This window comes from Chiloscyllium punctatum, chromosome 36, assembly GCF_047496795.1.
Source record: "Chiloscyllium punctatum isolate Juve2018m chromosome 36, sChiPun1.3, whole genome shotgun sequence".
Lineage (NCBI taxonomy): Eukaryota > Metazoa > Chordata > Chondrichthyes > Orectolobiformes > Hemiscylliidae > Chiloscyllium > Chiloscyllium punctatum.
Window position 1 is genome coordinate 4,797,388 of NC_092774.1, and position 25,444 is coordinate 4,822,831.

The following is a 25,444-nucleotide window of genomic DNA, read 5'->3' on the forward strand; positions in this document are numbered from 1 at the left end:
TCTCATTCAGGAGCTGCACTCACCCAGGACAATTCCATCACCCCTTGACCCGTGTCTTGTCGATGGTGTGCAGGCTACGTGGAGACAGGAAGTGCGTTGCTCAGAATAATATCTGCAATTTTGGTCTTCCTGCTTTGGGAAGGTTGTTGTGAAACTTGAACGGGTTCAGAAAAGATTGACAAGGGTGTGAAAAATCACACAACCCCAGGTTAGAGTCCAACAGGTTTATTTGGAAACACTAGCTTTCTGAGTGCTGCTCCTTCATCACCTGAAAGCAAGTGATTCCAAATAAATCTGTTGGACTATAACCTGGTGTTATGCGATTTTTAACTTTGTCCACCCCAGCCCAACACCAGCATCTCCAAATTGCAAGAATGTTGGCAGGTTTGGAGATTTGTGCAACAGGCAGCGACTGAATAGACTGGGGTCATCTTCACTGGATCGTCAGAGGTTGATGGGTGATCTTATAGATGTTTGTGAAATCATGAGGGACATGGAGAGGGTAAGTAGACAAGGTCTTTTCCCTGTGGCTGGGGAGTCCAAAACTAGAGGGGCGTAGGTTTAGGGGTGAGAGAGGAAAGAATTGAAAGGGAACCGAGGTGCAACTCTTTCACCCAGAGGGTGGTGCGTGTGTGTGGAATGAGCTGCCAGAGGAAGTGGTGGAGGCTGGTACAATTGCAACATTTAAAAGGCGTCTGGATGGGTGGGTTGAGAGGGAGGGGGGGCCAAATAATGGCAAGCAGGACTAGATTTACATAGGATATCTGGTTGGCATGGATGATTTGGACTGAAGTGTCGATATCTGTACTCTGTGACTCTATAACAAGGGAGTAGTCGGAATTAACACGCAGAGCTTCTGTCTCTCTCTCTCTCTTTCTCTCTCTCCTTTTGTATCTCCCGGTCTCTTATTCCTTCTTGTTCTCTCTCTCCCTTCCCCCTCCATCCCTCTCCCTCCTTTTGTTTCTCTCTCTCCTTCTCTCTGTCCCTCCTCTGCTCTATCTCTGTCCCTCACCCCTTCTATCTCTCCCACTTTCTCTCTCTCACACTTTTCTTTTCTGTCTTTCCCTTTCTCGCCCTCCGGCTCTTTCTCTGCCACTCCCTGTTCCTCCCTTTCCCCCTGTTTCTCTCCCTCTCCCCTGGCTCCATTACAGCCCACACTTCCTCACTCTCTGCTGACTTCTCTACAGAGTTCTTCCTGTTTCGCACGCCCTCACCCCATCTGGCCGACCACCCCCCCCCCTCCCCCCCAACCCCGGACTGGAGCCTGCTGCCTGTCACTCCCATCATATTATCTGCAAGTTTTCTTTCTTGACAATAAACCGCAGGCCAAGTGTGACATTAAACACCATCCTCCCTTCCTGCCTCCAGCCCACAACCTGTAGCATTTATTACTGTCTGTGAAAAAAAAACTCACCCATAAAGACAGCTCAGTGGAAAATTACTAGCTACCCCCTTCTCTCTGCCTTCCTGTCTCTCTCTCTCGTCTCTCTACCCTCCTCTCCCTCCCCTTCCTCTCTGTCTCTCTCTCTCTTGTTTTCTCTCTCTTCTCCTCCCTTTCTCCTCCATCTCTCACCCCCTCTATCTTTGACTCCCTCTCTCTCTCTCCCTCTCTTCCCCACCTCGCTCTCCATCACTCTCTCTCTCCCTCTCTCCCCTCCTCCCGCTCCATCACTCTCTCGCCCCCTCTATCTCTCTCCCTCTCTCTCTCTTGCGCCCCTCCCCTCTCTCCCCCTCCCCTCTCTCCCCCTCCCTCTCTCTCCCCTCCACCTCTCTCGCCCTCTCTGTCTCTCTCCCTCTTGCTCCCCTCCTCCCTGTCCATCTGCCTCTCTCTCCCCTCTCTCTTCCTCTCCCAGCTTTTGTTTCTCTCTCCCCCCTCCTTCTCCTCCCACTCCCCCCTCCCTCTCCCCCTTCCTCCTTCTCCCCCTCTCTCTGCTTTTGTTTCTCTCTCCCCCACTCTTTCTCCCACTCCACTCCACCTCTCGCTCCCTCTCTCCCCTCTTCTCCCTCCAACCCTCTCTCTCCCTCTCTCTATATTTTTGTTTCTCCCTCTCCCCCTCTCTTTCTGCCCCCTCCCCCTACCGTCCGCCCTCTGCATCTCTCTCTCCCTCTCGCTCCCCTTCTCCCTCTCGCTCCCCTTCTCCCTCTCTCTCACTCTCTCTGTAACCTCCTGTCTCTGCCCCCACTTTCTCTCCCTCTGGCCCCCTCTCTCTGCTACCCCCCTCAGCCCCTCAATGATCCCTTCATGCGGTCTGAGGCCCCTCGTGGATTGTCCCTTAGTGGAGAGAGACTGACGGGATTGACACACACACACACACAGACACAGACACAGACACACACACACACAGACACACACACACACACACACACACACACACAGACACACACACACACACACAGACGCACACACCGACACACACACACACACACACACACCGACACACACACACACACAGACACACACACACACAGACACCAAGAAACAGGTAGAGACAGAGTGATAGAGACAGAGACAGGGAGAAACTAATGTAGTCCGGAACATATAACTCAGAGACTGCCATCTGTAGCACAGAGTGAGGTTTATTGACTGTTCACAATGACACAGAGAAACGCAGTGCAGGAAAGCCGAGGCTCTGTCTGGTTACACAACCTCCTGAGCAAAGGGCTAGCACAGCACGCGATGGCATGAATGTACAGCAACTTCCCCTCCACCAACCACCCCACCCCCACCCACCCCCGTTTCCCCGCTGTAGCTGCCAGTTACTCTAACAGAAAGGAAAGCAAATGCTGTTTCACACTGCCTTATCTTTACACATCTGCGTTCCGAGCAATAGTGTAACCAGCTGCTTGTGGCTCAGCCGTGAGATACTCTTTAGATTAGATTACTTACAGCGTGGAAACAGGCCTTTGAGCCCAACAAGTCCACACCGACCCTCCGAAAAGCAACCGCACGGTGACTCATCCGCAGGGAGAGCTGGTCAACAGCATCTGAAACCTCCCCCACCCCACCGCACCCCACTCCATCCCCGCACAGTCCCTAAGAAATATGTACAAAAACGCATTAATTTGTTCATCGCTGAGAATAGACCCAGACAAGATAAAGAGAAAGAGAGAGAGAGACAGAGACAGAGACAGAGAGAGGCAGATGGAGAGAGACAGCGAGAGAGAAAGAGAGAGGGACAGAGAGAGACAGAAAGAAACAGATAGAGAAAGAGAGAGAAAAAGAGAGACAGATAGAGAAAGGCAGATGGAGAGAGAGAGAGAGAGAGAGAGAGAGAGAGAGAGAGAGAGACAGGGAGGCAGAGACAGACAGAGAGAGAAGGAAAGAGGCAGAGAGGGAGAGACAGAGATAGAGAGAGAGAGACAGAGAGAGAAAGAGAAAGGGAGAGGCAGAAAGGAACAGATGGAGAGAGAAAGAGAGAGGGAGAAACAGAGAGGGGGGAGACAGCGAGGGAGAGAGACAGACTGAGAGAGAGAGAGAAAGAGAAAGGGAGAGGCAGAAAGAGACAGATGCAGAGAGACAGAGAGAGAGAGAAATGGAAAAAGAGGTAAAGATGGAGACAGAGTGAGAGATGGAGAGAGACAGTGTGTGTGTGTGTGTGTGTGTGAGAGAGAGAGACAGGGAACGAGATACACAGAGAGGTAGAGACAGAATGGGGGGGTTGGGGGGGGAGAGAGAGAGAGAGAGAGAGAGAGAGAGACCAAGAGTGAGAAACAGATGGACAGAGACAGCATAATAGAGACGGAGACAGGGAGAAACAGAGCGAGACAGAGAGGGACAGAGAGATAAACAGAGAAAGTGTGTTTGTGTGCGATTGTGTGTGTGTGTGTGTGTGTGTGTGTGTGTGTGTGTGTGAGTGAGACAGAGAGAGAGAGAGAGAGAGAGAGAGAGAGTGAGAGACAGAGAGACCCAGAGAGGGAGAAAGAGAATGAGACAGAGAGAGTCAGAGAGTTTAAGATTTACAAAAGAGAGGAGGTAGTTCCGAGCCTGAGGGAATTAGCGTCTGGAGCCAGGCCTAAGGCAAACCATTGACTGGGAGCAAATCCGGAACCTTCTCTGCTTTTTTCCTGACTCTCTTTCATTGGCGGATGGAGCACACTCCGATTCCTGTGGGATGAGAAGAGAGAGAGAGAATGATGCAGAGGATGAACAACAGTGTACTCTGGGGAGGGAGGGCAGTGTGGGGAGGGGAAGACAGTGTGCGCTGGATTGGGGTGAGAACCTGTCATCTGCTCAGACACGGGGGCTAGATTGACCTGGGTTTGGAGGGACTGAGTGGCCTCATTTTTTCTCTGGTGGAGTAGGGATGGGGAAGAGAGGACAGTGATGTGGTTGTGTTGGCACATCCATTCTCCCATTGCCATGTCCCCCCTCACACTGTAGAGGTGAGGGAGGGAGTGAGTGATGGGGGAGTGATGGGGGGTATTGCGGGAGATGGGGAGGTTGTAGGAGGTGGGAGAGTGAAGGGGAAATGGGAAGTGGGAGGGTGATGCAGAGAAATGGGGGAAGATGGGGAATGATGGAGAAATGGGAGGAAGCTGGGGGAGATAGGGAGAGAGATGGGGAGATGGTGACGTATGGGAAGAGATGGACGAGATAAGGAGAGATGGGAAAATGGAAGGGAAACGTGGAGAAATTGGGGAGAGATGGGGAAACTGGAGGCAGATGGGCAGAGATGGGGGAGAGATGTGGTTGATGGGATGTTGAGGGAAATAGAGGAGAGATGGGAGAGATTGTGGGAAATGGGGAGGTGGGGGAAATGGGAAGAGATGGCGAGATGGGGGAAATGGAGGAAATGGGAGCAGTTGGGAGAAATGGGGGATGGGGGATACATGAGAGAGATGGGCAGGAGATGGGAGGATATGGAGTAGGTGGGGGAGATGGAGGAAATAGGGAGAATAGAGGAGATGCGAGGGATGTGGGGAGATATGGGAGGGGGTACATTGGGAGGGGGAGAGGAAGGTATGGGAGATGGAGAAGGGATTCGGGAGAAATGAGGAAGATGGGAAGGGGGGTTATTGGTGGGAGGTGGAAGACGATTAAGGGTGATTGAGAGTAAATGGAGGGAGATTGTGGTATAAATGGAGGGAGATTAGGGTAGGGGGCAGATGTGAAGATAATGGGACTATCCCTCCATTGTAGTAACAGACCTTTCAGCCCAACAATTTCACACCGGCCCTCCAAAGAGAAACCCACCCAGACCCATTCCCTTACCCTACTATCCTACATTTACCCCTGACTAATCCACCCGAACCTACACATCCCCGAACACTATAAGGAATTTAGCATGGCCAATCCACCCTAACCTACACATCCCTGGGCACTATGGGTAATTTAGCATGGCCAATCCACCCTAACCTACACATCCCTGGGCTCTATGGATAATTTAGCAGAGCCAATCACTCTAATCTACACATCCCTGAATACTACGGCTAATTTAACACGGCCAATTCACCCTCACCTGCACATCCCAAGACACTATGAGCAATTTAGCATGGTCAATCCATGCTAACCCACACATCCCTGGGCACTATGGGTAATTTAGCACAGCCCATCCACCCCAACCTGCACATCCCTGGGCACTATGGGTAATTTAGCATGGCCAATCCACCCTAACCTGCACATTCCTGGGGCACTATGGGTAATTTAGCACGGCCAATCCACCCTAACCTGCACATCCCTGGGCACTATGGGTAATTTAGCACGGCCAATCCACCCTAACCTGCACATCCCTGGGCACTATGGGTAATCTAGAACGGCCAATCCACCCTAACCTGCACATCCCTGGGCACTGTGGGTAATTTAGCACGGCCAATCCACCCTAACCTGCACATCCCTGGGCACTAATGTGCACAATTTCGGTTCTGGGAGGAAACCAGAGAACCCGGAGGAAACCCACGCAGACACGGGGTGGGAGAATGCCCGAGGTTGGGATCGAACCAGGGTCCCTCGTGCCGTGAGGCAGCAGTGCTAATCACTGAGCCATCGTGCCGCCCCAAAGATGGGGGAGATTGGGGAAATGGTGTGATTGCAAACAGACGGTTGGTGGCGGGGGGTGGGGTTTGGGGGGGGGGGAGGAGCGAGGTGAGAGCTGAGGGGAGATGGGACCCACCTTAGAGAAGCCAAGCCCGGGCAGTCATCAGCAGATTGATAGCGACGCTCTTGAAGAGGAGAAACCTCAGGCCCATCACAGTCAGAGAAAGGAAGTTCCCCCGCTGCTTATCTGCGATGGTTACAATTAAACAAACGGTCAACGTGGCATGACCGAGATGTGCCCTTCCCCTCGGCCCCCCGACTCGGATCCGAGAGCATCAGAAGGCACCAGACAGCATACACATCCCAAACAGCTGCTCCCATCCACAGCTCTGTCTATCCCTTTCTCCATCCCACTCCTTCTTGCCCTCTCTCCATTCACATCTCTCTCCAACCACACCTCTCACCATCCCTCTCTCGATTCTCTCTCCCTAACCCTCCACCCCTCTCTCCAGGCCCTTTCTCCTGCTCTCCATCCGTCTCTCCACCCTCCCTCAATCCTTCACTCCCTCCTCCTGTCCCATCCACACTTCTCCCAATACCGCTCTCCATCCGTCTCTCGATCCCTCTCCCTCCCTCCCATCCCTCGCGACAACACTCTCCCCATTTCCTCCCTCCATGAAACAGCTCTCTCCGTCACTCTGCCCATCCCACCATCCCTCTCTCTCCCTCCCATTCTCCCTCTCTCAAACCCTCTCCATCCATCCATGCCAAAGTGGGTCCAGCAGATGCTGGAGATTGGAGGCACAGTAGGCCAGGCAGCATCCGAGGAGCGAAGCCCTTCATTAGGGACCTCTCCATCCGTCCACCAGTCTCTCAATTCATCTATCTCTCTGTCTCTTTCCCTCACCCTCTCTGTGTCTCTCTCCCCGTCTCTGAGACTACCTCGCTCCCTGTCTGTCTCTTTCCCCCATTCACGCTCTCGCTCTCACTCTCTGTGCATCATCCTTCACCTGTCTCTTTGCCTCACTCGCTGTCCCACATCCCTCTCCCTCACCCTCACCCCTCCAGCTCTCTCCTTCTGCTGATCTCGGCATTCCTCTGCCAGTTTATTTTTTCACCCAATTCACACCCCCCCCCGCCCCCCAAACGGACACTGACCTTGAAAGGATGCAATTTCTGCCTCCATGTTGTCGGAGGAAGGTCCCTTGCATACGTTTTTGCTGTCTTGTGTCTCTGTGGATAGATGATGGAGTGGTCAGTCTGGCCAGTATGTTCCTCAGCTCAGGGATAGAGGCCCCTCCCTCGGCACTTCCGTCCCACCAAGGTGGGTTGTGGGCGAGGGGGAATGGGGAACAAGTGGAGATAGGAACAAGAAGAAAGGGGAAAGGGGTGAAGGGATGGGGGAACAGGTGGAGGAGGATAACAGTGAGGAGTTGGGGGAACAAGAGAAGCGGGAGAAGGGGGCACGGGGTTGGGGGAACAAGGGAAGCGGGAGAAGGGGGCACGGGCTTGGGGGAACAAGGGAAGGGGTGGAGGGGGTGTGGGGTTGGGGAACAAGAGAAGCGGGAGAAGGGGGTACGGGGTTGGGGGAACAAGGGAAGCGGGAGAAGGGGGCACGGGGTTGGGGGAGCAAGGGAAGGGGTGGAGGGGGCGCGGGGTTGGGGGAAGAAGAGAAGCGGGAGAAGGGGGCACAGGATTGGGGGAACAAGGGAAGGGGGTAGAGGGGGCGAGGGGATAGGGAACAATGGTAGGGTGTGGTGGGGGTGAGGGGATGGGGAGCAAGGGGCGAGGGGATGGGGAACAATGGGGGGGTAGAGGGGGTGACGGGGTTGGGGGAAAGGGAAGGGTTGGAGGGGATGGAGGGGGTGAGGGGATAGGGGAATAAGGGGAAGGGGTGAGAGGATGGGGAGCAAAGGGAAGTGGTGGGGGGGTAAAGGGAAGGGGGAACAAGGGGAGGGAGTGAAGGGGGCAAGGGGATGGGGAGCAAGGATGGGGTGGGGAATGAGGGGATGGGAACAAAGGGAAGGGGTGGGGGAACAAAGGTAGGGGTGGAGGGGGCGAGGGGATGGTGTGCAAGGGGAAAGCAGTGGAGGTGGTGAGGGGATGAGGGAACGGGGAGGGGATGGGGAGGGTGAGGGGATAAGGAACAAAGGTAGGGGTGTAAGGGGTGAGGGGATGGGGCACAAGGGGAGGGGGTGGAGGGAATGGAGGTGATGGGGGAGCAAGGGGAGGGCATGGAGGGTGAAGGGTTGGGGAACAAGGGTGAGGGGATGGGGAGGAAATGGGATGGGGAATAAGGGCAGGGGGAGAGCCGGAGGTGGAGTGGGTAACATGGGGAGTGGGTGGAGCTGGGGGCGATGTGTCCAAACCCCTCCCCCGCCACTTACCGCCCCCTGTGGTGACGTTGACGATGAAGTGACTGTCCTCGTGCTTTGCCTCACAGATGATGAGGTTGCTTTGACCACTGGGAACGGGCAGGAAGTTGGACGCCCTGTAGAAGCCATCGTCTGTCACGATGGCGGATTTGGTCATGGTGGTTTGGTTGTGCCCTTCCACCTTCAGGGACAGCTGGATGGTCTTGGGGAAGAAGTCATCGGCCAGACAGACTGTCGCAGGTACAAGATCCTTTTCAGGCGTGACTGGCGGGTAGAAGACCGACAGTTTCGGCCCCGTGACATCTTTCTCCTCTGAAAGAGCAAGAAGTTGGGGTAGTTATCAAATCTCTCTTCCCTGTCCATTTACTCCCAACCACAGGGGTTCCCCACGTTGGTCCCTGCAGGTCACTGCCTGTCAGAGACCTACAGTCAGACTAAAGACCCTCCACTGCAATACCTCACCAACAAGGCCCTGTGTCAAGGATTTCCTCATCCTGCACCAAGACCTCATCCACTTGGCCTAACTTTTCAATTTATCCCCGGAGATACCCTGAGACCATTCCGACCACCCAAATCCAGCAAGGATTCGGTCAAACTGGGGAGAGACCTTTATCAGGTTGCTGAAGAGAGTGGGCAGCTTTGAGCTCCAGGTTGGGGCCGTTTTGTCTGGAGCGTTGGAGGCTGAGGGGAGAACTCGTTGAGATTTGGGGGGTGGCGGGGGGGGGGGGGGGAGGAGGGGGGATGGGTAGGGTAAATAACCAAGGTCTCTCCCCCGAGGTGACCAAAGCTAGAGGGCATAGGTTTAAGATGAGGGGCGAAAAGATTTAAAAGGGACCTTTTTCACACAGAGGGTGGCCCGTGTGTGGAACGAGCTGCCAGAGGAAGTGGTGGAGGCTGGTACAATTGCAACATTTAAATGGCATCTGGATGGGACATTAATGGGAAGGGTTTAGAGGGATATGGGCCAAGTGCTGGCCAAACGGGAACTGGATTAGGTTAGGGGTATCTGGGTTGGCACGGAGGAGTTGGACCGAAGGGTCTGCTTCCATGCAGTATGACTTTCCATTGCATTTCATGAACAAGCCTGCTGACACAATCGGGGGGGGGGGGGGGGGGGGATGGTGGGTGGGTGAATTAATTTTCTTTACCACCCTTCAGAGTACGCGATGTGAAACGCATCTGGCTTGGTTACGCCCAACTGAAATGGGACAGTGGTAGACAGTTTGTAGGGCTGGGGAGAGGGAGTAGGGCACTGGCTTTAAGTCTGCTTCCATACTGTAGGGAATCTAATCTAATCTAATCTAATCTAACCTACCCAGATCCTGGTGGAGACTGGTTAAGGGGAGCTGGGCTGAAAAGGTTTGCTGCAAAAGTGCAGCAGGTCAGGCAGCATCCAAGGAGCAGGAGAATCGACGTTTCGGGCGTCAGCCCTGCATCCTTTTCTTTTCCTTCATTGGTCAGGGCATTGAGTACAGGAGTTGGGAGGTGAAATTGCGGCCAGGATCACGTCAGGGTTGGAGTGTTTGAGCTATAGGGAGAGGATGAACAGGCTGGGACTGTTTTTCCCTGGAGCATCGGAGCTTTGACGGGTGACCTTACAGATGCTTATAAAATCGTGAGGGGCATGGATAGGGTGAATTAACAAGGTCTTTCCCCAGGGTGGGGGAACCCAGAACTAGAGGGGCATAGGCTTAAGGGTGAGAGGGGAAAGCAATCTGAGGGGCAACCTTTTCACACTGAGGGTGGTGCGCGTGTGGAATGAGCTGCCAGAGGCAGTAGGTGGAGGCTGGCACAATTGCAACATTTAAAAGGCATCTGGATGGGGACATATGGGCGACGTACTGGGAAACGGGACTAGATTAATTTACCCTGGTGGGCATGGGACGAGTTGGACTGAAGGGTCTGTTTCCATGCTGTATGACTTCATGACATTGCATTGCGTTTCGAGAAGGAACTGGCTCACACACAGTTGGGTCACAGAAGATGCAACCACTCTCCCTCCTTGGGGGAGCCAAATGCCTGTGGATTTCTCCAGTTTTAACTAAGAGAACAAATGATCCATTAAAAACTGGACAGTTGGCTGGCGCCAGTTCATTTTCGTTATCACCCATCCAAGTACGTGATGTGACTCGGTTATGCCCAACTGAAAGGGGGCAATGAGAGATATTTTCTCTCATCTGGGGGGGTGGGTTCCACAATTTCAAGATTTTCAGTGACAGAGCGGGGAGTGAGATGAGTAGAAAACTCTTTTACTTCGTGCCAATTGTTATGATTAAGAATGAGCCACCTGGGAGGCGGATTCCATCAGCAATTACTGAACAGAAATTTGGAAGTGACTAATTTAAGTTTTGCTCCCTTTATTCCAGCCGCAGTAAGACTTGTCTCACATTGTTCTGTTAGACCGAATCGACATGGCTTCCCAAGCTCTCCCATTCTTTCTTGCCATACCCCCGCCCCCCCAACACCGTCTGTAAAGACAAAGTCAGAGCACTCATAACATGAAATGGCTGCCGTGAACAAACCCAAAATGGCCGACTGTCTGACTGTCTCCTTTTGAAGAACATCCCATGCAGTGGTGACCGTCCAGGGCAGGAGCCCTCCTCTGAGTGAACTGACCCAGGCCCTGGTGGAGGCTGGTTAAGGGGAGCTGGGACAATATTGGTTGGAAAGGTGGTGCGGGGCAGAACGATTTGTGGGCCTATTTTTCTGCTGCATCTAACAGTCACTGACTCATCTCTGTCCCCCCCCCCCCCTGAACACAGCCAAGAGAGAGCAGAAATTTCCCTGACAGTGTGGGCATGTTGCAGACTTTCTGATCCCCATATTTTCAGTGGCAAGTCAAAACCCCACTGCCTTAATTTCTCAACACTCTTCCCCCCAGAAATATATGCCACTGGTAATATTTGACTTCCTGTGTGTTCCAAGGCATGCCTAAGTAACAGGTTTACATCAGGCAAATGTCAGAGTGAGAGGGCAGCGTTGAAAGGATTCTCTGGGTCTCACAGTCAGCTGCTCACTTCCCTGCTGTTACAGCGAGACCAGGTGTCACCCAAAAAAAAAACAACTCTTTCCAACCACACAAGATGTGGGGCAAACGCTCCTTATTGACTCTCCCACATGCTTTGAGTACGCTCTTGCTCACTTGGTTTGGTTTCGGAACCACACTCCGTCCTTGGGGAAGCCCGATGCCTTTGGATTGCTCCACTTTTAGTCGAGAGAGGGTGAGAGAGAAAAAAAGAATCCACTAAAACGTGGGCTTCGGGCTGACGAGTTAATATTCTTGACCACCCGGTCAGTGAAACATGTCTGCATTAGTTACGTCAAACCGAAATGGGAGACGTTGTGACATCAGTAAACTGGGTTGGGTGGTGGTGGTGGTGGTGGTTGGGGGGAGGGTGATGAGGAATCGCATTTCCAACATTTTCAGCAAGAGAGCGAGGAGTGAGATGAAGAGAAACCTCTTTCAAACATAGAACGTAGAACAACACAACTCAGAACAGGCCCTTCGGCCCTCAATGTTGCGCCGAGCTGTGGATTAGTCTAATCCCGACCCCCCCGCCTCCCCTTACGCTATCCCATCATCATCCATGTGTTTATCCAAGGATTGTTTAAATCTCCCTAATGTGGCTGAGTTAACTACATTGGCAGGCAGGGCATTCCACACCCTTACCACTCTCTAAGTAAAGAACCTGCCCCTGACATCTGTGTTAAATCTATCACCCCTCAATTTTGTAGCTATGACCCCTCGTACAAGCTGACGTCGTCATCCTAAGGGAAAAAATAAGACTTTCGCTGTCTCACCATCTAATCCTCTGATCTAATACTCAGAGCCCTGGAGATGAATAGCATGGAAACAGACCCAACCAATCCATGCACATTAAACAGCCTTAATTAATCAATCCCATTTGTCAGCATTTGGCCCAGAGTCCTTTGAACCAATCCTATTCATCCAAACATCCAGATGCCTTTTAGAGTTCACAGTTGTATGAAATCCTCACCGATTTCTCTGGCGGGGCATTCGATACACACAGCACTCTCTGCATGAAAAAACCGCCCCTCTGGTCGCTTTTTAATCTTTCTCCTCTCACCTTAAACTGTTGCTCTCTAAGTTTGAATGCTTAGGATTTAGTGTGAGCAGCCTGTGAGATAGTGGAAGTAGATTCGACAGGAGATTTCAAAGGAGAGTAGACGTATATTTGAAAGTGAGCAATTTGAATGTTGTCTCCCTCAATCAAGCTGAGGTGAAACCTTTCTTGCAGGTGACCAAAATAAAACAATTTTTAAAAAGTCCTGCGAAACTTCGATTTTCCTGCTCCTCGGATGCTGCATAACCTACTGTGTTATTCCAGCACCACTCTAATCCTGACTCTAATCTCCAGCATCTGCAGTCCTCACTTTCGCCAAATAAAAAAAAAGTCCTGACAAATCCAAATAATTCATCTTCAATCAACGGTTCCTGGGAGGGGATATTTCAAAGATGGAGTTTAATATCTTGACCATACAACGATTCGCCCACCACATTTCAGACGCCAGGAGGTTGGCTCTCCCTGAATCAGGATTGGAGCGTGCAGCTGTCCTCACTAAAGTGCCTGCAGTCGCTTCTGTATTGCTCTCTCTATCTCTTTGTCCCTCTCTCTTTTCCCCCCTCCCTCTCTCTCCCTGTCTCTGCAGTACTGCCATGGCTCTCTGTCCAGACTCTCTTAAGAGGATCTGTTCCACAGAAAAAAAAACCCAAAACAGCACACAAGCAGAATGAAATTTAAAAAAAAAACAAGCCTCAGCTATAACTTACTTGGTTCTGGATTAGTGGTGCTGGAAGAGCACAGCAGTTCAGGCAACACCCGAGGAGCAGTAAAATCGACGTTTCGGGCAAAAGCCCTCCATCGGGAATACCGATGCCAAATATGAGTTTTGCTGTGAGATCATAACCATAGTAAATCTACACAGCAAACACGTCCAAGACGTGAACAAATTGTTCACGGGGTACGGCATCTCTGGATTGGCAGACGCATTTATTGCCCATCTCCAGCCGTGGTTTCAGGGGTCACATGCAGGTCAGACCAGCGGATCACTTGGTCAAGCAGGTCATTGCACGGGACGCTGATCAGAAGGGTCTGGGTTTTTTTGGCCAGAAACTCAGGCCAGGGCTTTGTTTGAATCTTGACATATTTCATTGGAAAATTGAGGGAATTCCTTGGGCCTGAAGGGTTTCAGCGAGGAGGGAAGATTAGAGAGAGAGAGGGAGAAAGAGAGAGAGAGAGATGGGACACGGAGTGGAGAAGATTGTGGGGTGACCTTTGTGGGGAATGGGGGTGATCGAATTTGTGAACAATTTCGACAGGTGAAGGGGGGGAGGGGAGTATATTTTGTTGCCACCAGTTAGGAACCAGGCAGTGACCGGTTCAAGATTGTTCGCGAGAGAGCTTGGAGTGAAATGAGGATAAACCCCTTTAGTTAGTGTCATTGAGTCATAGAGCTGTACATCATGGAAACTGAGGTCGAACTCGTCTATGCCGACCAGATATCCTAAATTAATCTAGTCCCATTCGCCAGCAGTTGACCCATGTCCCTGTCATACAGATGCCTTTTGGAACATAGAACGTAGCAAGGTACAGCACAGAACAGGCCCTGAGGCCCACGATGTTGTGCCGAGATTTAATCTTAATGTAAAACATAGTAACTTAACCAATGCACCCCTCAACTCATTGCTATCCATGTACATGTCTAGCAGTCGCTTAAATGTCCCTAATGACTCTGCTTCCACCACTACCTCTGGCAACGCATTCCATACATTCACAACTCTCTGCGTAAAGAACCTACCTCTGAAGTCTCCTCTGTACCTTTCTCCTAATATCTTAAAACTTTGACCCATCGTATCAGTCAATCTTGCCCTGGAGAAAGGTCTCTGGCTATTGACTCTATCTATTCCTCTTTTGAGTATTGCAATTGTACCGGCCTCCATGCGCACACCACCTTCTGTGGGACAAAGTTGCCCCTTAGGACTCTTTTAAATCTTTCCCCTCTCACCTTAATGCTGTGCCAGCTAGTTTCAGGGAGTCGTTAGGATTTGGAGTGAGCTGCCTGGGGAGGGGAAAGTGGAGGTGGATTCCACGGTGGGGGGTGGGGGGTGGGGGTGGAATTCAAAGGACAGCTGGATACCCATTTGAACGTGAACAATTTACGTTTCGCCTCCCTCAATCTGGCTGCAAGTGAAAACTCCATCACACGGCTCTGTTAGACTGAAAAAAAAGGGGCTTGGTGGCACTGACAAATCATGCAATTTCTGTTCAATCAATAGTTTCTGGGAAGGGGGCATTTTGAAAAAGAGAGTTTAATATCTTGGGCCACACAAAACGATTCAGCCCTTCGGTGCCTGCCACGTTTGTGACAACAGGAGGTCCGTTTCCTGGTCTCAATGTTTTTAATCGGAGCAGGACTGGAACAGACAGTTTTGTAGGTAAAATGCTTGCAATAGGTTCTTTCTCTCTCTCTCTCTCTCTCTCCTTCTCTCTCTGTGGCACTACCTTGGCTCTCTGCCCAGACACTACTTTTCACTGAACAAAACCAAAAAAAAATACAAACCCACACAAAAGCAGAATGAAAAAAAATAATAAGAAAACACGCTCTAACTTACTCGGTTCAACTGTCAGCTGGGTTCCACTGCCAAATATTAGTTTCACTCTGTCATTTACACAGTTAAGTTGCTCAAGACAAAAACCTTCCAGTCATTCACGGGGTACGGGCATTGCTGGATTGGCACGGGCATTCCATTGCCCGTCTCCAGCTGTGGGGCTGTGGGGTCAGGAGTCACATGTGGGTCAGACCAGGTCCTTCCCTCTCGTGGACGACTTGCTGAAGCAGGCCATTGCCATCGGCACTGACCACGTGGGTCTGAGCCCGGCCCGGCCACTCAGGCCTGGATTTTGTGAGAATCATTCCAAATTTCTCCGGGAAACAAGGGATTTCCTCGGGCACGGGGGATTATACAGGCTCAGGGAAAGATTAGAGAGAGAGAGAGAGAGAGAGAGAGAGATCAGGCATGGGGCAGAGAAGATCGAGGCTGAACCCTTACTGAGGTGATCAAATCTGTGAACAATTTCGACAGAATAGATATTTCTCTCCCACCAGTTAGTAATCAGGGGGGCCACACCATCAAGACTGTCAGCAACAGAGCACCGAGTGTGATGAGGGGGATGCCTCTTAACTCAGAGTCACAGAGGTGTACAGCACTGAAACAGAACTTTCTGTCCAATTCTAGACTAAATTAATCCAGTCCCATTTACCAGCATTTGGCCCAGATCCCCCTCAATCCTTCCTATTCATAGGCCCATCCAGATGCCTTTTAAATGTTGTCATTGTACTCCAATGTCTTCTTATACATCTCTAATACTGCTTCTGGAAGTTCATTCCGCACAGTCATCACCTTCTGCGTGAAAATGCTTTCCCTGGGGTTCCTTTCAAATCTTTCCCCTCTCACCTTAAACTCTCTACCCTCGAGCTTTTGGGGGGACTTGTTTGGATTTGGAATGAGCTGCCCTGGTGAACAGCGAAGGTGGATTGGACAGGATATTTCAAAGGTGGACATATATCTGCAGCCCTCAATCCAGCTGGAGTAGAACTTTTCTGGCGCGGTTCTGTTAGACGGATAAATAAGAAGCATTTGTTGGCGCTGAATCAATCAAAAGATTTTGTGAGCGATCAAGATGGGTTTTAACATCTTGGCCGTGGGACAGTTCAGCCGCTCAGCACCTGCCAAATTTCAGACATTCCTGGCCTCGGTGTCTAGAATTTAACCAGGATTGGAACACACACTTTCTCTCCAAATTGCTCTCCCAGCTAAAATATCTGTGATCATTCCTTCAATCTGTCTGTCTGTCTCTCTCTCTCTCTCTCTTTGCAGCACTACCTTGGCTCTCAGCCCAGACTCTCTTCACCAGGATCCGTTCCACTGAACAAAGTAAAATAAATTGCAGAATGAATGAAAAAAAAAACCAAGCCTCAGCTGTAACTTACTCGGTTTAACTGTCAGTTGGGTGCCGCTGCCAAATGTGAGCTTCTCTCTGCGATTATAGTAATCTCACACAGCAAATGTGCCCAAGACAGAAACCATCCAAACATAGCTTTCACATTCGCTCATGGGCTACGGACATTGCTGGACTGGCATGGGTATTCGTTGTCCATTTCTAACTGTGGGACTGTGGGGTCAGGAGTCACATGTAGGTCAGGCCAAATCCTTCCCCCACTGGTCCGCTCAGTGAAGCAGGCCATTGCCATTGGTACTGACCACACGGGCCTGAGTTTTGGGCAGAAATTAAGGCCAGAGTTTTGTTGGAATCATTCCAAATTTCTTCAGGGCACTGGAGAAGTTCTTGGGGCCTGAGGGATTCTAGGGAGGAGGGGGGGTGGAGAGCGAGAGAGAGATGGGGGACGGAGCAGAGACGATTGAGGCCTAACCTTTATTGAGGTGATAAGCAATTTCGAGAAGGGGAGGAAGGATTTTTCGTTTCCACCAGTCAGTTTAGCAGGGAGTCACAACTTCCAGGTGGTCAGTGAGAGAGTTCGGAGTGAAATTAGGAGAACACTTGTCATGTTGGGATTCGGAATGAGCAGCCTGAAGAACATTGAAGGTTTTAAAGGGAGCTCGGCATATATTTGAAATGGATGAATATGGAGTGCTAAAGAGACTGGGCTGAAGAATGGGGATGAGATGGGGAGCTGGTATTGAACTCGACAGACCAAAGGGCCTGTCTCTACTGTAAAAGTCTATTAATCTTGTCTGTATGGCACTTGAGTAAATATTCCTCAAATACTAATTGTAGCCTTTGGCCGACGGGCCGAATGTTTTGCCATACCTCACTGCCTTCCCATTGTCAATCCCTGGGACGGTTCACACGAAGCTTCTGGTTAGCACATCCTCTGCAGAGACTGATTTGGCCCCTAGATAGGGACAATTAATGCCTTCTGCAGAGCCTCTAACCCCAGATCGCCCCATGCAACCTCCTCAATTAAAAACAAAACACAACAACAGCCCACTTCAGTATTTCACAGTCCCATTGCAGTCTGTGACAGATACACTTAATCAGATCTGAGGCAGTGACTTCTAACCGCTTACTGGCTTGCACAGAGAGTCTGGTGCCTCTGCAGGAGATGAGTTTCCAGTTACTAGCTCAATGATGCCAGGTGCTGCAAAAAAATCACCCTCACCACAACGGAGACGAACACAAGTCTTTTTGTGGCAGGCGGTTGGGTTGGGGGTGGGGGTGGGGGTGGGGGTGGGGGGGGGGGTTCTCTCTGGGTCTGAACTGGCATGTCAGATAATGTTTCTTAGAAGTTTCGGGGCTTGGCCCATGTCCCTTCAAACTGTTCCTATTCATGAACCTATCCAAATGTCTTTCAAACGTTATAATTGTAACAGCATCCATTGCTTTCTCTGGAAGTTCGTTCCACCCAAGAACCGCACCCCGCGTTAAATCTTTCTCTCACTTTAAAAATGTGCCCTTGGTCTTGAAATCCCCCAGCTGGGGAGAAGACCCTCAGCATTCAACTTAACTATACCCCTCACGATTTTATCCACCTCGATAAGGCTCAAACTCCAGTGAAAAAGCTCCCAGCCTATTTTTATAACCCAAACCCTCCATTCCTGGCAATCGTTTCTGACCCCTCTCCAGCTTAATAATATCCTTCCTACGACAGGATGACTAGAACAGGGCAGAGTACTCCAGAAGAAGCCTCACTCATGTCCTTTACAACCTCAACATGCTGTATCCAACTCCTATACAAGAAGGTCTGAGCAATGAAGGCAAGAGTGCTGAACGCTACTTTCACCACCCTGTCTACCTATTGAGAAAGCTGCGATAGATATATTTTTGTTCAGCTCAGTTATGAAGGGGGATGGACCCGAGGAAGACATATGGATTTTGGGCCGTAGGTCAACCAGAAATAATGGTGCAGGTCTGGAGGGTCTGATTGACCCATTTCTGTTCCCGAATCCCAGGGGTTGTAGGAGAATGGACGGATGTGTCGAGAAGTCGTCCAGAACTGATACGTGGGGCTGACTGGGATTTCGGTTTGTCAGTCTCAGTGGTATCTCTCTAAGCCTCTCCCCCCACCCTCCCCTACCAGCACTGTGTGTGAAAGTGTTTGAGGCTTGGTCAGAGGTGCTTTTTGTTTGACTCTCCTCTGTAGGTTTGACGCTAGTCAGACCTAAGAAATTACTGATTTCCATCAGAAGACTGGTTCCACTGACTAAGAACAGCTTGATATTTTACAGCGTGCTGCCAGATGGTAGAAAAAACAGTCACCCGCCACTGAAGTAAAAATGGAGCGCTATTTTTTAATTCAAAAAATTACCTCTACCGACTCATTGTTGCCAGGGCATTTTGAGATGGTGTTTGTTTCCCAGAGACAGGAGGATTGTGGTGGGGGAGCTCTCTCTGGACAGAACTCATACTGGATTAAGTTTGCCAAAGTCTGTAAGGCAGTTTTATCTGCACTACCGTTTGGTCTGAATGTAGATAAGAGTAGGCTTGCTGATTGCTCAGCTGCAAACCAAACTTTGAAACGTTGGAATGGCTTGGACTATAAGGGATAGGAGCAGGTTTAGGCCATTTGGCCCGTCACGTCTGCTCCATCATTCCATCATGTTGTCTCTCAACCCCATTCTCCCTGTAGCCCTCGATCCCCTGACCAATGAAGAACCTACCTCTCTGTCTTAAATACACTCAGTGACTTGACCTCCACAGCTCTGGTGTGGCAATAGGTTTTCCCTCCAACACTCTGGCTGAAGAAATTCCTCCCCGTTTCAATTCAAAAAGGTTGGCCCTTCACCTTGAGGCTACCCAACCCTTGGGAACATCTTTTCCACGTCCACTCTGTCCAGACCTCTAAGCAGCTATGAGGGTTACAGTGTTTGATGGTGAGTTTGGTCCCACTGCCGAAGACAAGATTCCTACCTCTGTAGTGGGTCCCTGAGTGAAATGGACAAATCATGGGAGGAATCACATTGACCTTGGTTTGAATGTTAAGATTTCAAGTGCTTCAAAGGAAAAACATGTCAGGACAGGTCCCAAATTTGTCTCCCCAAACTCCCTGGACCTCATTGAATCTCATTCTGTTCGATTTGCACATTTGAAAAGTACAAGATTGGTAAGGAGAGCTCTAAAAGCCATTCGGCCTTGCCTCCACGTCGTTAATTTCCCATTGCTATCTGCAGCCCGAAACCAGCACCCACTGAATGTGATGCATTCTCCTTCGCTGCCTGCTCTGTGTACATCGCTCAACCGACCCTGCCTGCCCCCCCAGCCCCTCACTCTTTGCGACCCTGGAGTATTTCTCTTCCTGCCATCACTGTTATAAATCTGGTGGGCCTTCTCTGGGCTAATAACAACGTTCCCGAGAAGATACGCCGCAAGACTTACTGGGTTCCACCGTGAGTTTGGTCCCCCCTCCAAAAATCAGCTTCCCAGCACGGTACACTCTACCACAGTGTCACAAGCTTGTTACAAATTCAGACCCAGCCACAGCCACAGTGCAGTCAAAGCTTGGTTTAGTCTCCCTCACGGTTACCTCATGTTGCTGGCTTCATGTTCCTTCTCTATCTGCACACCCAAACAGATGCAACCATTCCCCCCTCTCTCTCTTAACTCCAAGTTTCTTTGCTGTTCACTAGTTTGGAAATACAGGAACATAGGGGTGTGCTGCTCGGCCCCCTCATTCCCCGCCCCCCCCCCCATTCAATGGGATTATGTCTGATCATTCATCTCATGATCCTATTCTCCCACATCACCCTTTGATCCAATAGTCCGGTAGCCGGCTACCTTTTGAAATCATTCAATGCTGCGGCCTCTGACAGGGTCCCCCACCCTCTGGGTGAATTCACTTCTCCTCACTTCAGTCCGAAATGGCCTACCCCCGTCTTCAGACTGTGACCTCCCCCCTCCTTTCTAAACCCCGTTCTAGACATGGAAGCAGACACATGGGACAATAAATTACCCCATATTTACCTTCTTTTGCCTTCCTGATAACTCTGCAGCTACATTTATTGGGAAAACAATTCCTGAGGGTGGGCGAGGGGTGATATTTTGCTATATACTTTGACATGTGACCGCTCGTGTGTCTACACAACCGTGTGTGTGTCTGTGTGCATGGGTGTATGCGTGCGTGTTTGTGTGTGTACGTGAGTCCATGTCTGAGTGTGTGTGTTTGTGTGTCTGAGTCTCTGCCCGAGCGTCTGTGTATGTGTGTCTATCTATGTGTGTGTCTGTGTGCGGTTGGGGTTGGGGTGGGGTCTGTAGGGGGGAGATGCGGCTCTATATTTCTCCCATCCCTTCCTTGAGACCACCCCAATGACCTCTAAGTTATTGGACTCTGTCAGCAACAACCCCTTAACACGAAAAATGAAGCCTCCTTCACTCAAACCATTGGTACCCAGCCCAGCTTTTCTGAATGGGACTTCCGCACTAATCCAGAATTCCACTTGTCAGTTCACATTCCCCATCTGACCACTGTACCCCTTGGCGAGATGTGAGCTGTGCGTCAATGCCCGGCCCAGTAAATCTCATCTTATTGGCGCTGTGCCTTTGTAACTGAATAATGGAAACGACCTCGGCTCTGTCTGAGAAGCTCTGGCAAAGGAGAGACATTTCAATCACTTACTTGGTAGAACCTTGAGTTGTGTCCCGCTGCCAAATATGAGTTTGTCAGCATTGCTATAATAAGCAGCACAGTGATGATTTATCAGTCACAAACCCTCCAGGGTGGGGAGGGGGTAAGTCTCAGTTTCCTACCTATTTCACCATTACGAAAGAACAATATACCATCGCATTAAGTCAGATGGGTTGATTGGGAAACTGGAGACAAAGTTTGGAAATATCTCCAACCCCCTCTCCCTCCCAAAGTACAGAAAAGAGAAGAGGTCTAGGATCTGCCTTCAGTGCAATGAGACAACATTATAGAGGTCCCCAATCCCCTCCCTGATCACAATGCTTCTTCAGTACTAGCGTTTTTAGACAGATAGAAGACTTGCTTTTCATAAGCGAGGAAAGATTCCCTTGGCGGACATTCAGGGATTTGAGGGCGCGGGGAGGCGGGGGACGTTCGAGGGGATGACCTTCCACAAACAGTAGTCATCTGGGTAGACAGTAAGGGAGGAACTCAAGGGGTTAACTCAAGCCCTGGGATAATGTCACCCCCCCCACCCCGCCTTGCTTGTCCTTGCTGAGTGACAGCTCCCGTTCAAACAAAAAGAACAAAATCGACCAAAAAGGAGGACTCCCGTTTGACAAGACCCAGAAAGAAATCAAACATCAGACTTACTGGGTTCCACGATGAGTTGGGTCCCACTGCCAAAGATTATCTTGTCAGTCTGCACAGTGTTAGCAGATGGTACAAAAAAGACTCCAACCCGCATGCACGCTAATACCTTGGGGTTTCCTTTGCCTTTAGCTGGGGGGGGGGGGGGGTACGTTGAATTTGCAGACCATAGCGTCAAACAGCCCAGAAACAGACCCTTCAGTTCGACCAGTGTGCCCGTATCCACTAGTTTCTCCAATTACGAGTCACTCTCTGGGTGAAACAATCGCCTCTGTGTCCTTTTTTAAACCTTTCTCCTCTCACCTAAAAAAAAATCCCCCAGTCTTGATCTCCTCCATCCCAGGGAACTGACCCTTGTCGTGCACATTATCTATAGTCTGAATGATTTGATATATTTCTATAAGGTCACCCCTTCAACCTTCTACGCTGCAGTGGAAAAGGTCCCAGCCTATCCAGCCTTTCTTTATAACTCAAACCCTCCACAGCCAACACCGTCCTAGTAAATCTCTTCTGAACCCTCTCCAGTTTAATAATACCCTGCCTTAATAACACAGGGAGACCAGAACTGGACGCAATAATCCAGAAGAGGTTTCACCAATGTCCTGTACAACCACAACATGACATCCCAACTCCTTTCCTCAAAGATCTGAATTAAGACACCCAGGTGACAATTACTATTTTCCACCCCGCACTCTCCCCACCCTCATTAAACCATCTTCCCCCTCCTCCACATTAATTTGGGGAGTCCAGAAATTCCTGTCTGGTGGGATTCCCGTTAGCATCCAATTCCTGGTCAAATTGGCCTGTCACTTAGGTTCCTTTGAACAACCTACCATTGACGTGGGAAAATCGGAGCGTATGGGTTTTGTTTTAAAAGAGGAGATGGGGTGGGGATAATCATGAATCATTTGCCTTTGAACTCCACTGCAAACCTTCACTTTATTTTTCCCTCGCATCAGCATTCCGAAAGAACTAGGGAGGTTTTGGTGGGAGTGAGAGGTGAATTTATGTTCACTCTGGTCATGGTCTATTCTACAAGGGAAGGGCAGGCCCAATCGGTCAAAGGGCCTTTTGTTCTGTACGACTGTGCCGAAAAAGTCCAGGCCTGAGGCCCAGTGCAATACAGCCCTTGAGCTGATGAGCACCAGACGGTGGCTTCCCTGTCATATTCTCTGTTCGTCCCTGTCCCTGTATTCTCCAAGGGTCACACAGCTCAGAAATGGCATTCACTCGCAGCAAAAGACGCTCAGTTTGTACTTACTTGGCAGGACCTCCAGTTTAGTACCACTGCCGAAAACCATCTGCAGATTATAACCTGCACAGTGACAGCCACCTAGACAAAAATCTTGCTTTGTTCCAAGGATACCCACTCAGTCACCCGGAGCCCACTTTTATTCCCTGTCCCCACTCTTCAGAAACCTGCTATAGTTCAATTGTTTACATTAGAGCACTAACACACCGTGCCCCTGCAATGAATTACCCAGCACCGACAGTACAGATTTCACAGGCGCTAAGCACCCAAGGTAAACATCTCAACTTACTTGGTTCCACAGTCACCTGGGTCCCAGCTCCAAAGATCAGTGGATCATACACAGTGATAACCAGCCTGACACATACCTGCCAACTGGCCAGAAATTCCAACCCCATTCGACCTGTAACTGAGGGCGTGGGGAGGAGTGGTGGGTTCGGCCACTGGACTGAAACCTTTCTGCTCTAGACTGACCATGCCGTCCGCTTTCAACGCAAGGGTCTGGTACTTTGAGAGGGAGTGCAAGGAAAAGGCGATTTCCAAGCCACACCTTGGTTCAGAATTATTAGGAATACGGGAAGATGCTGTTGGGTTCAAATTTCTGCCAACTGACTGAGTTGCATTCTCTACGAAGCATCCAACATTTGGCAATTAACACTCTTAGCCTTTTCGGGAACCCCTTCCTCAGTGCAGGATTACTCTCTCTTAATGCCAATTAATATTTTGTCACCCTGTTCTCCAAGTTGTGCAGTCCAGGACTGGAGAACATGTGAAATTGACACCAATACTTTATACTTACTTGGCTCCACAGTCAATTTGGTTCCTGCGCCGAATATTAGTGGCCTGTAAGCATTATTTCACACAATGATAATTCTTCACGTCAAAACTCAAACAGGGGACATGCCAATTAAGCCAGTGACACGGAGGCAGTTCACCATGTCCCCACTACCTAAGTCTATAGCTTGCTTGGATCAGACATCAGTTCTTAACGTTCCAAACGTTCATAGGTGGTCACCCACTTGTTTTGGAACTGATTGGAAAACCCAAGACGGGCCAAGGGGGTATTTCGTGACTAGTTCTTTCAAAATATATATCAAGCAAAACAAAAATGCTTGGAACCCCTGAGAAAGTGCACGACCTTCCCAGCTCTTTAAGGGACTCTCCACCTCGGGATCCTCGGAAAACTGCAGAGCTGTCTGGATTGTTCCAGTTCGGAGTCCCAATGAAACATGTCAAATCACACCCCCACCCCCCCTCGCTCCCCTGTTCTGCAGTGAAAACAAATGCAAGATTTGAGAGATGGCAGCCAGATCCTTAACCATGATCGCGCACGCCAAGGAGAAATTGTTACAGAAAATAAAGAGTTTTGGCAGCTTCTGTGCACATGGAGAGAGAGAGAGACAGAGAAAACAAAGCAGATTCAATGTAAAGCCTCGTTCAGAACAACGTACTCACTGGGTCTCACGATTAGCCTGGTCCCATTCCCGAATAGGAGCTTCTCGGTATCTCTATATGACACACGCAGGTCAATCCCTGGACAAAATCCACTCGCTGTCCCCTTATCTAGTCAGGAGCCCTTCTCTAGGCTCGGTATGGACGAAAGAGAGAGAGAAAGCTACTGGACATGTCTTCACGTAAATCCAGCAGCCGGAACCAATACAAACAGACTCAAAGTGGGGAAAATGCACAGAATGGAAAAGGGGAAGGGATGGGGGTTTGGAAGGGTGTAAGGCAAAAGCTTTGGGTAAGCCAGGAGGGTTATTAGAAAGGATTTCGAGGGGCCTCTGAGACTGGAGAGGTTATTGTACGGGCGTTGCAGCAGATTATGTTACTGTGTCCCAGCTGTATATATCCCCACAGTGATACACAGCAGTACAAAAACTGCACACTCACTGCTGCACGCAGATCAGATGATCTCACCCTCGCTGATTCAAGGTGGCGAGACGAACATCCGTGCTGTTCCCAGACCAACTCCTTGGGGGGTTTGGGGGGGGGGGCGGGGGGGATGGTGGAAGTTCCCTCAATGTGTGAGTGAATGAGTCAGGAGTTCTTGTCCAGCTGAAATTCCAAGTCACTCTCCTTGACCTGGACCTGACCTCCACCGTGCCTCACTCTCCCACACAGCTATAATTCCTAACTGCTACAAGATCTGGCAGCGTGGAGAGAATCCCATATGGACGTTGATGGGCAAGGGCTCTGCTCGCCCCATCTCCGAGAAACATCTTGGAGTTGTGTTCTTGTGCTATCGAAAGAAAGTCATAAATTGTAACTTCCCTCTCTCTCCCTTTCTCTCTCTCTCTTTTAAATCTTTGCTTGCCTGAGGCTGAGAATGAAGGAATGAAGCAATCTGTCTTGACCCACCTCAGTAGACCCTTTCTTAGTTTCCCTGTTCAAAAGATGTGTTTCTCAAATGTAAGCCTTTCCTTCTGAAATAAAAACAAAGGTATGGATTAGGGAGTGATGATTCCTCCAGTAAGGTGTGAGTGAACAACGGGAATGCAGTGGGACCAGCGGGCATTTAATATAACGTTGGCA

The 25,444-nt window shown here is 50.2% G+C and overlaps 1 gene segment (V, D, J or C); it reads right to left on the minus strand.

Annotated features, from left to right (window-relative positions):
• Window positions 1–3,977: 3,977 nt before the first annotated feature.
• LOC140461122 (T cell receptor delta constant-like) lies at window positions 3,978–22,969 on the minus strand. The segment is given in 5 exon segments: window positions 3,978–4,105; window positions 6,111–6,221; window positions 7,133–7,207; window positions 8,362–8,661; window positions 22,922–22,969. Coding segments are annotated over 4 exon segments (525 nt in total).
• Between the last annotated feature and the right edge of the window lie 2,475 nt (window positions 22,970–25,444).